General features: G+C 46.4%; 1 protein-coding gene across 5 annotated transcripts in view; it reads right to left on the minus strand.

Moving 5' to 3' along the window:
- The window catches only part of TMEM104 (transmembrane protein 104), a 43,511-nt gene that overhangs the window by 18,927 nt on the left and 10,817 nt on the right, over window positions 1-13,767 (minus strand). For 4 of the 5 annotated variants that reach the window (XM_030461570.1, XM_030461573.1, XM_030461574.1 and 1 more), the window contains 2 exons: window positions 12,579-12,678; window positions 11,680-11,788 (listed from right to left, as the gene is read on the minus strand). In XM_030461570.1, the coding sequence (XP_030317430.1) occupies window positions 11,680-11,788; window positions 12,579-12,678 (209 nt within the window). The remainder of the gene's footprint in view (window positions 1-11,679; window positions 11,789-12,578; window positions 12,679-13,767) is intronic. The other variant, XM_030461572.1, reaches the window with a different exon arrangement.

Raw genomic sequence — 13,767 nt, forward strand, 5'->3', positions numbered from 1 at the left:
TCAACCCCCCAGTGATGGCCATGGCCAGCTAATGCCAAGAGTCTTTCCTACCATACAAACATGTTGAAAACCCACTGGAGGGCTGTATTGACTAAACAGGTTCCCTATTGACCTGAAGGGCCCATGTATCACTCTGAACCAGTACAGCTCAATAGCTTTCATCTGCTTCCCAGCATGTGGTTTTTACAGGAAAAGCCAATAGGGCTCAGGAAGCACAATTAGCATCCCAAACATCTCTGATTCATGCATGAGATGCAGTAGTTACAGAATTACAGCTACTGCCTGCATATATTTGCAAGAGGACCATCTGAAAAACAGCTTTTTTCGTAACTGTCATCAGAACTTGCTTGTTTTCATGCTCCACAAATTCATCTGTAAGAACTGTGCGACTTTGGTGCTCTCTGAGTAATGAAAGTAATACAGGAACTGCTGTTTCTTCTTCCTTCAAAGTCTGGAAACTTTGAGAGGTTGAGCAGGAGCAGGGAACTTACTGGAGCAAAGTGAGACCCTGAAGATATTAACCTTGCCAAATGCAGCAACTGCTCCAGGATCAGAACAAGGTTTGAGAGATTTTGAACAACAATTTGTGTGGCACAAGCTGACCATGTCAAGGCAAAGTTAACCAGTGTGTTACCAGAGCTATGATCCCTCAGTTTGAACATGAAGATAGTAAAGAGCTGTTGTAATGCTCTCTCCTTAAACACTCTTCCCCATTATTTTTATTTCTCCTCTCACCCCCAGTGGTCTTCACCCTCATTCAGAACCAGAATTCACCCCAAACCAAATCCTTCCTTGGAGACTCTTGCTTCCCCTTGATAGAAGAAGTGCCACCATCTCACATAAGCTTTATTTCAGCATAGCATCAACTCCACCTCTACAGATATTGATGTTTAGATTTGGTAACTGACAAGCAATAGTTCCTCTTCCCCACAAATAACTCTCCTCTAAAGGGAGGCAAGCTAACATTTAAAAAGAGAGCTACTGGTTTAACAAAATGGATCTCTCTCCTTGGTAGACTTAGACACTTTGGCTGAAAAGCTGAGTTGAATGCTTTATCCAGGACTCCAGGTAGGGAGCATTCCCACAGCAAGACAAGACACCAATAGTAAGATGCAAGCACTACTGAGCAAACACCTCCCAGAGGAAACTTTGCTTGATTCAGTGCTCAGACACAAGGAAAGTCTCCTTGTGCATGGTAGAAAAAAGCAGAGATTTCATACACACTGTCAGGAGTGGCATTTCTGACACCCATTCTGCTTCTGCTAGACATCCCTGAGCTTAGAGCCATTTCACAGCCCAGATGAGCTCTGCAAGGACAGACAAAAGCATATAATAAAACCAGGCTGCACAGATACAGTAATCAAATCAGATGTTAGGAGATCCAGGGACTGGCTGCTCTGTTCCCACCTCAGGAATTATTCTCTAGAGTTTGTCTAAAGAGACCTCTAGGAGGAGAAAAAAAAAAAAAAAAAAAAAAAGATTTACCAGCACTGACACAGATCAGAGGTTTTATCTCTGGCTGGAAGCTTGAACCAGACCTATTGTCTTCAGTAGAGTAGTTTCTTATGAACTGCTGTTCTTATTCACATCCTCAGGGAATTTTTTGAGCTGACTTTGGAGATAAATATTAAATGTAAGGTGTTTTCCCCACTCCCACTTAGGTCTCCTAGATAAAGAAAGCAGAGCTTTAAAACATTTCAGAGCCAATTGCTGCTACACCAACACCTACCCACAGCCCCTGGGAGCTCCTCTGTGCCCAGCAGCAGGCTCCAGCCACTCGTGCCAGGACTTCGGGTGCTTTTCTGCTAAAACATGCCAAGGGAAAGGGGTCTCAAGTGCAACATGCTCCCTCTGCCATCTCTCCTCCCCTTCACTGGGGTGACAAGGCCACGTTTCTTGCCTGCATGAGCTCATATCTCAAGCTAGAGAGCCAGATGGCACATGAGTGAGGGCGGGGATCCAAGCTTTTGGTGGTGAAGCTTTACCCCTTGCAGTGGACAGTACAAATATAAATACATGAAAGGAGTCTGATTGTTCAGGAAGGAGCTTTTTAGAGAGCTGAAAAAAAAAAAAAAAAAAAAGCCTAAGATCCACAGGCTCTCAAGGCTGGAGGCAGGGCTGCAGCGTGGACCATGCTGATAGGCAGCAAGTTATCAGCAGACAAGTGATTATGAAGCTCTTAAAGTTGGTTGAAAGGGAGATAAACCAGCACAAGAACTGCTCCAAGAAGTTTAGAGGCAAAAGGGATTTTAACCTCCAGATCCCCTGTAGAGTTCAGGAAGTCACAACAGAGGGAGGATGCAACAGCCAGACATCCCACAAGGAATATTTATAGATAAAGAAACAAGGGCAGTTATGCTTGGAGTGCAGCAGGCATCTGCTGCCACAGCAGCTCCAGTAATGAACACACAGCTCCTGGGACACCTGGCAGAGGCTGGAAGTCAGAACTCACACCAAGCACATCAGAGCCATCACCCCCCTTTCTCCCCTGTCTCTGAAGGAATGGAGAGGTAGCCCCCAAGAACTGACACCTCAGCTGCTGCCAGGATGGTTTGTGCCAGCAAAATAAGCAACATTTCACCCATCCATACCAATGGTACCCACTGAGCTACCACTCATGATTCCTGTGCCACAGCATTCCCAGAGCTTCTTCCAAACAGAAGACCTTCTGCAAGAGATGCAAAGAAGGACCTGTATCCCCAATACTACCTGGGTTAGTGAATCTAGGGATTTCAAATGTCCTAGCCCAACACCAGCTGAAGGCAGCTTGCTTTCGACTGCCCATCCAGAAAACCAGTGAACTTGTCCCAGCTGATGTCACTGCAAGCTGGGATCTTGCTGGGATCCAACACACCAAGGACCAGGCAGCAAATGAGGAGCCTCTGTGTGCAGCTCTGGGAGGTCAAGGCCAAAGCAGCAGAGGGATAGTCAGGCAGTACCAGAGGGTGCTGCTCTGCTCTCCTCTCCCCACCTTTTCTCAGGGCCTCAGTCTGTTTCTGGAGTTGGCCCATCTCTGAGCACCAGGAAATTTTCCACTTTGAAAAGAACACCCTGGAAAAAACAGATCTTCCTCTTCTTAAAGTGAAGAAAACAAGGCACAAAGTGTTTTCTAAGTCATTCAGTGCAAGGATTGCAGTCCCTGGCACACCTGGGGTGTGCAGGATCAGAGCCAGCAGCAAGCTTGCACTCTCTGGGGTAAATACACTTCCATTATAATTTTTCACAACGAGAGGAAGATGGAGGCCAGCAATAACCCCGAGGTGACAGGTATCTAATTTTTCATCATTGCAGTATTTATGGCACAGCCATTTGCAGCATCTTGTAATCACTTTACCTCCTCCTTGACCCCTGGCTCCCCCTTATTCTGCATCTCCTAATTGCATCCAAACAAGCAAGAGGGAAGCAGCAAAGTGGATAGATACAGGAGAGCTGGATGGTTGGTCTGTGATACTTGGAAGGGCAGCAGAAGAGCTGCAGAGCTAGATCTGGCTGAACCTCCCCCTGGATGAGCTTGCTTTGACCTCCCATGGGCTGTGAAACAAGAGCCTTCCTCCTTCCTGACACTGGGTAACCTTGAGAAGCCATCCCCCACCTCCCCTCTTCATTAGCATGGTAGGAGAGATTAATGAGTTCCTTCCAACAAAGTGTGAAGACACAGACACTGCCCAGAATTCCTGCATATTCATAGCCTCTCCTGGCAAAGGACTGGCAATGAATTCATCGTGACTACTGAAGCCCCTGGGTTAGAGCACACAGGGAGGGAGACCTGGGCCAGCCATGGATGCAGAGAGGACCCTGCCAACATCTCATGCCACAAACTGCCCGAGGTTCAGCAGGATGATCACTCCTGAGGGCCACAACACAAACTGTGCTTCCACCAAGTCAGTATTTGTCCTCTTTACTTTTCCCCCTACAAACTTTTCAGCTGAGCTCCACCGGATCCTTCAGCTGCCCAGGGGATGCAATTTCAGGGACAGCATCATCCTGATCTATCTGTCAGGCAGGAGTCACCCGCAGGGAAAGGAAATGTCTCACACTTTGTAATTACTTTGCAGGGGCACAAAAGCCACAGATAAAGCCCTCTGGCCTGGGGCTAGCAGGGAATCTGCTGCTCCCAAACTCCTCCTTTCCCTTCCCAGCACAGTGCACACCAAACTGGTGCAACAGGCTTCGGAGATCAGCTCTGCCTGAGAGCATTATACCGACTTCAACGTAGAAGATAAATCCCAGCTGCATTATTTGTATTTATAGCCCTGCTTACAGAAGCATGAGCCACGTGGGGGATTTGCTGATGTCGTCCAAAAATCCACATTTTTGGATAAGAGCGTCAGTGATCTCACCCAGCCGTAAAGTGCAATTTAGGAGGAAGTTAAGAAGTTGCAGACTTAGTTTGAAATATAAAAAGTTACCAGTCTGTCCTGCCCCTCTTCCTTCCACAACCTCTGGTAGTGTTTAAGTGTGACAGCCCCACAGTTCTGCAGCCCTGATGCTTTCTACCTGTATATTAAGGAATTAATGAAGATTTCAGAAGGAGAGATCAGGAGTGGTGCCTTGCTGAGTGAAAATGCTGATGTGAATCAGGCAGGCAGCAAGGTCAGACCTCTGTTTAAAAACAAAAGTGGTGGTAAAGCACTGAACAAAATACTGGAAAATAGGCTGTTAAGAAAAAGGCTGGTATTGCATCTCCCAGGGAAGTGCTTAGCTGACTTAACAGATCTTCTCCAACTCGGATTTCTAGGATGCTGTCACTATCATTGCATGAAATAACACTGCACAGGGGAAATGTATTTATACTTATTTTGTACTGACATGTTCTGAAAATGAAAGATCTGAGAGTCTGCTGGAACAGTTAAGTCTAAAGGAATCTTAAAAGGCCCTTTTTAAACCCTTACAACTCGATGCAGTGGGCAGGTGATCACAAACAGATACCGGATCTGACACCTGCCCTGTTGTGAAAAGGTTGGTTTCCAATATCAAGAGACAACAATGTCAGCTTGAGTGCTGTGCTGCCCAAGTGAGCTTCCTCCAGAGGACAGCTTTATTTTGGAAAAGCAGCAGCATGGCCTCCCAGCCCTGCCAGGGTGGCTCTGCTGGGCAGTAAAAGCCAAATAAATGGTATTGGTGAGTTTGTAACTTGCAGAAGGTCCAAGAAAGCAAACAGAGATACAACTAGAGCCTTTTCTTTGTTCAGTTTGTTTAGCTGGTTTGCTTCTGAGGCTCATGCCCACATTCACATAACTCAAACCAAGCACTAAAGTGTGCAGAACACTCTTCGGGGAGAAGCCAAGTGCCTAAAGAAGCTCAGAGGTCTCTGCCCATCACACTCACTTCTCTGAAGGGCTGGTAGCACCTGCAGCACATCAGGGCAGGCAAACACCCAGCAGCACAGCACCCTTCCCTTCCACACTGCCCTTGCCAACCAGCTGGTGATGGCAGGGGGAAGGATTGGCCCTTTGGAAAAGCATCCAAGTGACAGCTTTAAGCTCCACTTAAGGAAAAAAAAAACCCACTTCTCATTGTGAAGTGAACAGACAGCTCTGCACAGAACACACAACCCAGCCCCCTGCACCATTGATTTTCCTGTTAAAAGAGACAAGTTAATCCTTTAAACTTAGTTGCTTCAAACTGTGGTCTTAAAATTGCTTCACTGTAGTACCAAAGGCTCACTCCTACCCAGCCCCAGCAGTAGAGGCCAAGTCCTGCCTTCTGGCTGATCCTTCTTTACTCAAAAAGTGATCAGTTACACGGAAAGCAAGCAAAAACAAAAACCAAAAACAAAACAAAAATAAAAAACACCCCAAAACAAAACCCACAAAAATCCCAAAGACAAAAAAAAGGAAAAAAAAAAAGCAAAAAACCAAAAAAACACACACCATAAGCTGAACTCCAGCTCCTGGGTCACCAGTACAAGTTTATATTCCATTTTCACAACACTGCACTCCTCCTGCCAGGTCAGGAAAAACAGTTATTCACAAGGCCAGTTGTTATCTGAAGTTACCTTCAGGTGCTTTAGGAAACACAAGGGTTGTGGGAAACTCCAGAAGAGAAAGTTATCTGTCACAGGCATATGATGAGGGAGCAAAAGAATTTATTGACAAGACCACGTAAGAAGAATGGACCAGGATGAAGGAGGCAGGATTTATGCTGTGTGCCAATTTCAACCTTATTAGTTTCACAATAAAAAATAGCTGAGTATTGCTTTCCCATCCCACATCCAGGCATCATTTATTTTAAACAAACTTGGCTGCTGGTCCTTCAGCCACTTCAGAACAAAGCAGCAACTTAACTGACATTACTTTTTGGAAGCTGACTAGATGAGAGGCATCAGAAGACTCCAATCAGCTCCTGAGACCAGGCTTTTAGCCAAGCCAAGCTGTATTTCAGAGGCACCTGTAGCAGTTACAGCTATTGATATTTATGCTTAATGCAGTACTAATTCCTCTGCTGCCACAGCAGTGACTCAAAACTCAGGTGCCTGCATATACAGAAATGCTGTAATATTCTGGACCCATGAGAGGCTTTTCTTTATTCTGAAGGCTTGCAGAACTGCATTATGCACAGAAGTAGCAGCTGCTTTTTTTGTACATTTGTTTCTATTTCTGTATCAGAATCATAACAAAATGCACCAGTGCCTTTGTGGTAGGGAATGTAATGTAGAATCTTTGGCAGGGAGGTCTCACCATTAGTAACTTCTTACAGGATATGATGCTAATAGTGCCCAGTCCTGCTGCATCCCTACTACAAGCTGAGATAACCTGGAACTATGCTACAGTTTAAACAATTTATTTATAAAAAAGATAATGGCTTCACACCACCAGGTGTGTAAAATTCCATCAGTTTTCCTCCTCCCTTTTCCCCTGGCTCACCCTGGGAGCCCAGGCCAACCACCCCAAACTTTTTTGATTGATGTGCTGTGAAATCAACCCTCCCTGCTCCAGCCACCTGCCACTGAAGCAACCACCTTCCCCACAGCTGGTTCTCAAGGTCTCTAGACACAGGGACCTGTAAGAATAAATATCCAGGAGACAGCAGCTGTGACACATTTAGTACCGGATGCTGCTGTGGGGCACAGCTGAGGGAGAGAGGGCAGAGGAGAAGCACTTGCTGCAAAGGGAACAAGTGGAGCAAACCCAGGTGTCCTTGGGAGAAGTGCTCTGCTTGCAGCACTGCTCCAGCTCCATTTCTCCAGCTCCCAGATGGCAAGAGACAGCTTAGATCAAGCACGGATGTTCAAGCACTGCTGTGAGGGCTCCTTTCGTATCACTGCTGGGAGGTAAAAAATAAAACACAAAAAAAACCCCTAAACCCCCTCAACAAAGTAAGCCTAGAAGACGTCCATGGACAGAGAGGCCACCTGAGTGAACAAGCTGATAAAACTATCCTGGTGCAGGAAAACCTATCTGGAAAGATTGGTTTTGACAGCAAAAATCCCAAGTTCCTTTACCCAGAGCAGAGGGTGCAACACACACACACACACACACACACACACACACACACACACACACACACACAGAGGAGTCAGGGAGGAGAAATGCTGAGGAGGGAGGCAGAGCACGTAGAGCAGCAGCACACAGGCAGCTCAGCCTGCACCCGCCGAGGGCCGGGAGCTGAGGCAGACGGGATCGACATCACCACTGATCAGTTCAGCCTCTGCATTTCCCGATTAAGTTCTGCTGGCACCGAGCACTTGTGTCCTCAGAACACCTCCTGCTCACCCCCCTGCCCTGCCTCCCGCTGCTGCAGCCCGGCCCCGCTCCGGTGCCCGAGTGTTGCGATCAGAGCATCGGGCTGGGGTGACATTGTCCCCCTCCTGAAGAGGGACAGTAAGAGCCTGCGAACCCGCTCGTTTTATTCACCGCACAAGCACGTTTCCAACTGGGATAATCTCCATTAAACCATCTGCGCTCCCATCCTCGCCCGGCCCGCACCCGCTGGGCTGCCCGCGTTACTGCAGCATCTGCGAACCCGCCCGGGCGGATGCCGCCTCCCTTTCCCCATCAGCTGAAAAACCAGCAGAGACTCAGACGGAACAGATGCACCTGGGCAGCTCTGACACGCCACCCAGCCAGGCTACCAGGACTACTTGTGCCAGTGTCTCCTCTGAAAGGCATCCGGCTTCCCCTGGGAATCGAAGCCGTTTCCTTCCCATCCCATCCCGGGTGGGACGTGTCCCCCACCCTGCCAGGAGGAGGGGTGAGAAGAGAGGAGGTTTTAGCAACAAGGGCTGCCCTGGTGCAGGAGACAGACTCTGTTTGCCAGGTCACGAAAGCACTTTGGATCAGAGGCTCTGAATGGCTGCTGATCCCCAGGATTTAATCTCTTACTTATCTCAGTATCTGCTTTCTAGAAACCGGGACCATCACGTCAGATCCCTGCATCTCGGAAACAGAAAAATGAGGAAGTGCTGGGATGAGAGATGGGGAACTTAAATCCGCAGCCTAGACAGAAGGTGCCCAGCTGACCCTCCAGCCAGCATGACAGAGCAACTGCTCTGAAATGTGAACTCAGCTCGGGAAGAACTCGACCCTGTCCCCAGCACTGCCATCGAGACAGCCCAGGGACTTGGGAGCCACTTCAGCTCTCGAGGACATAACAGCCTGGTGAGGGATCTGAAGCAAAGGCAGGAGAGGCATCGATCTGCTAGAACTGTAATCAGTGCTGGCCTTCAGCAAGGTGATGGGGACAGCTCACACACACCTTGCTCCCACCCCTTGTGCCCTGCATGGTCCAGCCCTGGGACACCATGGCAAGGCTCACCTTACACACCTCCTGGGACTCCTACAGCCCCAAAGAGGAAGCAAGCATTAGCAGCAAGTGATGGGACAGAAGCAAAAGGCTATTTTGGTATTCTCCACACTTGCCTTCAATTATTAATGGCAAGCCTGTATTTTCCAAGGCAATTTACAAACAAGAAGGTAGATAACCATTTGTTCAAAGGTTAATAGGGGCCTAGTGGTCTCTGAAGACTCAGGCAAGTCACACTTAGGTATGAAATTCTGGAGCAGCAATAAAGATGCTGCACAGACAACCAAGTCTCAAGAGAAGAATTTAATCTGTCTAGATATTCTCATTATGTACATAGTTTTCAGCTTTCATTCACACTGATCTGAGCAGAGACAGCTTCCAGAGGCCTTTTTGCACGATAAACCCTGAAATAGGATTTTTGCATCAGTCATTATTTCTCCCTCCACCCCCAGCTCAAAGAGTCAATGTTTGAAATGGTTTTTGTAGTAAAGAAGACAGGACGTAGGGAGAGCAAGTCGACAGGAGGAAGGCAGCACTGATCTTTGGCAGACTGGTGGTACTTGGCACAGGAGAGCTCCCATTGGCAACATTTTCCCAGAAAACCTCAAATAGATTATTTCTCCTGATACTCCAAAAAAAGGCTTTCTGTGGGGCCACACACAGAGTAAGAAATATAGCACTACATGCAGAGACCTGCTTCACTGGCACAGGCAAGAGGTTCCAGTTGCACCCATGTATCTTGCTCCTTAAAAATCACTTAAGCCTAAATACAGTACTAAGATGAGGTGAGAAAACGAGTGGCAGGCAGCTAGGACAAAAGGGCTGATCCAAGAACTCAGCCGCTTTCTTTTGGGATCACAGTGTCCATCTGTCCCCTTGCCTCAGGGGAACCTAGCCTGCAAAAATAGACCTTGTTTGTCCACTGAAATGTGGAGCCTGAATCATTCCAACGAGTGAGAATTCAGAAAAGAAAAAGTCAAGAAAACAGAGCAAGTTCTCTGGGTATGATCCCTTGGGGATAAGAGGATAGCTTTGCTTTTGATGCATCTTGGCCCTCCTCACTTTTGTGTTGCCTTTTCCCTTCAGAAAGGCAAGTTTCAGATTTTATTGCACATTCAAGACTTCTATACACAAGAAGCTGAGACAAAATTTGTAGAGATTGCTATTAGTCACTATTATTTTTTTTGCTTTGAGTCAAATGACTTCCTGCTCCTGCCCTCCCAGCCCCAGGTTTCTCTCAGAAAATTTAAGAGCTACTGGTCACTATCTGTCCAGGACAGGGGGAAAAATATTAGCCAGCACAGTCTCTTCAGAGGCAGCCCAAACCTGAAGACTGTGTCAGTGCTGTGGGTCTGAATGCTTTATGAATTATTACATCTTTTACCCCTCTCTAGGGAAGTCCTCTTTTTTGCTTTCTGGAGAATAAAAAAACCTCACGGATCAAGCAGGGAGTGGGACCAGCAGAGCTGGATGTGGAACAATTACCAGTTTGCTCCTATATTCATTCAGGAAAAGTCCTAAAGTCCTTCACAAAATCCCCAAACTGAGGTAATGCTGACACCAGTCTTCCCAACACAGAGACCATGGGTTCCCCTCCCTCACTGCTACATTCTCCCACAAACAATCCTTCTCTGTTTCTGAGGGGAAGCAGAGAAAAGCACCGAGGCCTTCATCTTAATTACTGAGCAGGGAAGGATTAACCACTACCAAAGACTTTGCAGATATTTATTCTCCAAATCCAGAAGACAAGCAGAGGGAAAAGCTCCTCTGAGAGTTATGTACACAGACAGCAAGTCTAATGCTTACACAGTCTTAATTTTTAAATTTTTCACATCCTAACAACAATTAACTTCATGAATTATAGACATAATATCTGAGAGATGCAGGCAGTAATTAATGCATGTCTGCCTCTTCTGACTACCTCCTTCTGCTGGGTCAGGGAGAGTTATTGAAATTCAGGAAGGAAATCTTCAATCTTCCTGAAGTTTTAAAGAAAGGGATTGAGACACAATTTTAAAAAGCAATAATATTTCTCTTAAATAATTAACTAGGCTTTGACATTCTCTAATATTTCGGAGGCCCAGCTCTTACTTTTGCAATAATGCTGGAACAAGTGCAGTCAGGGATGTGATTCACTGCAGGTACAAAATGTACTAAACTGCAAAATTGCTTCAAATGGTCTTTGCCCCTTGATTTCTCTGCACACACACAGCTACCTTCAGACCTTTTTCTTAAAATTCCCACCTAGATGCTTAATAGAAGCCACGCTATAGAGCTCTTTCATATCTCCCTCTTCTCATTTTGCCCTGTTGACATCTGTCCCCAGGTATGAGCTCTCAGTTGTCCCCGAGCTCAGAAGAAGCAGTGTAACATCCTTTGGGAACAACCTTGATTTCACAGCAGAACCACAGCACAGTAATAGATGCAATAGACAATCCTAAACTAGACAGAAAGCCATTACTAAAGCAGCATATAGCATTGGATCTTGTTTAAGTGCCATGTTTCCATCATCTCTCAAAAAGCAGATTCTTCTGCAGCATAAACAATTTTACTCACATAAAGAACACACTTGAGAGAGCTTAATAAACTCCAGTATATTGACAGCAATTACCTCAGAGCAACAATCATGCAGCCACTCTACTGAAAAGAAAAACCCACCCTTTGGCATGGACAAATCACCTGCTTAAACATATAAAACTACTCAACATGAAGGACAGAACTCTGCTTAAACTCAAAACCTTAAGGATCATTCTGATGGCTACCAAAAGACAGCCATGGCACCAAGAACACAGGGGGGGTATTTGGCCAATAGGGTCAGGCTGAACCAAAAGCTTCACTCAAACCACATTATCCCTACAGGAAAAAAAAAAATCCCTATCCATGAGAAGCAAAGGTTGAAAGGAAATATTGATCATCCCAGTTTCAGAAACTCACCAGGTACAGTCTGTAAGCATCAATACGACGAATTGGCCCCCAGCACTTGTCTGTATCATTGTACTTTGTGCCATCTCCAACACTGCAGGAATGGTTGCCAGTGGCACTGCTGGGAAAGGAGGGAGAAACAAAAGACAGTAATTAACTCCTAGCAGATGTCCTCCCCTCTACTGCATTCAAGAAAGAAGAATGAACAGAGACCAGAGCTGTCCATTCTTCTCCCTCCCTGAACACCTTCTCTCCATGCACTTTCTGGACCAACAGAACAAGTCACTGAGTACCATACATTTAAAGGCAAATTCTTGAATTACCTGTAATTTTTTTTACAAATTTGGTCATTTGGTCATCAAGTTAGCAAGTTTAGGTCATATATAGATCAGTGATACTTTCCATTTCCAAGTCATGAGTCCAAAATCCAGCCCAGATTTGATCAAATCAATCTCCTTTCTTAACTTTTTTTTTTTTTTTTTGAAGAAACTGGTCTCAGTTGTGATGTCCACGATGTGATGTCACCACTTGCTGGGCACAGGTCTGATAAACATCACACACCTCTCAGCTCTTACCCAAAGGGACAGAGAAGCTAAATACTGCACAGGTTATTGCAATCCAACTAGAGCAACAAGTCCCATGTTGGCAAGTGCTGATGCTGGAAGTACTTCACACCTGAGGACTCATCTGAAATCAGGTCAGCCACTTTTGAGCCAGGCAGCAGGCACTCACTGGGGAATACAAAGCAACTTCACCTTCCCACCCAAGTGATGAGCTGTCCTTGAGTCATTTCTCCCTTCCCTTCTTCAGAAAGCAGAGCTGATCCCAGTCAGACTTATCACCCCATCAAACCCCCAAAGCCTGTGCTCCTCTCTGGGAGCACACAGCCCCACAGCACTCAGCACACTTACCAGGTCACCTGCATGAGAGAGACTGGGACAGCTGCAGCGTAGATTGCCAGATCTCCATAGAGGTAAATAATGATGCAGAAATAGAAGAGGTTGACACCCACTGCAGGAAAAGGAAATACTGTACAGAGACAGCAGAATACACAGGACATTTTGAACTCTGCCCTTCAAACACACCATTTTTTCCAAGGACTTTAATAAATCATCATTTGCCTCCATAGGTCACTTCTTTCTGCAGCAAACTCCCCCCATGGGTCACATCAGTTCAGGGACCCCAGGCACAGCACAGGGAGGGAGGGGACATGACATGCCCCAGAGCTCAGCTCTGCCTCATTCAGCACCTGTCCCTGACACTGGGACCTCTGGCTCCAGCTCATCCTCCAGTTGCTGGTCAGCACCAAGAGGTCTCACCCAGGTCATTCACCAGATGAAGCTACAGGCAAACCCCAAGCTGATGCTCACAAACTTGGTGGAAGCACAGTCTGGTGAACAGGGAAATGCAGAGAGGAGATGCTTTAAGTCTCTGAAGATTCCAAATCCTCTGCTTGCAAACCTGCAGGACTGTGACATTAGGGATTTGGCCCCACAGAGCTCAGGTTCCCCAGGGCTGAAATGGAGCTGCTGTGGGAGATTCCTTACCAACAGCAACTTGAGCCAAAGCAAAGCTGCAAAGCTTTAAACTCTGTTTCTGCCATCCTCTCAGCACCCTACTGCCTCAGTGTTCCTGCCCAACACTCTTCTCTTGGATATGTTCAGGTTTTTTTGAAAGCTTGCCCCTGCCTTCACCTGAGATTAAAAAAAAAAAAAGCCTTACACAAGTTAATTGGGTGCACAGAACAGCTTTACTGGGGCACCATAAAACACTGCTGTAGAGGGCTAAAAGCTACTGGAATAAATATGTGCTTGATGAGAGCCTGTGGTTTTCTTCCAAGCAAGTCAGGGTAAGTATCACCAAGGAAAAAAAAAATAAGATGGAATGTATTTTAGTTCAGAGAAAGGTGAGCTACAGAAAACACTGAGGAAGTTAACAGTGCAGGAAAACTGCTCAAGGAACCTGCCCATAGTTTCAAGCTGTGGTGCCACCTGATGCTTAAGCCTAATGCAGCTTGGACAAATGGAGTCACCTCTCCCAGCCTTCCATGTGACAACCCTCAAAAAAGGACAGAATTCCTGCAGGAGTGTAGGCTGCTGT

This window comes from Calypte anna, chromosome 18 (genome assembly GCF_003957555.1).
Source record: "Calypte anna isolate BGI_N300 chromosome 18, bCalAnn1_v1.p, whole genome shotgun sequence".
Lineage (NCBI taxonomy): Eukaryota > Metazoa > Chordata > Aves > Apodiformes > Trochilidae > Calypte > Calypte anna.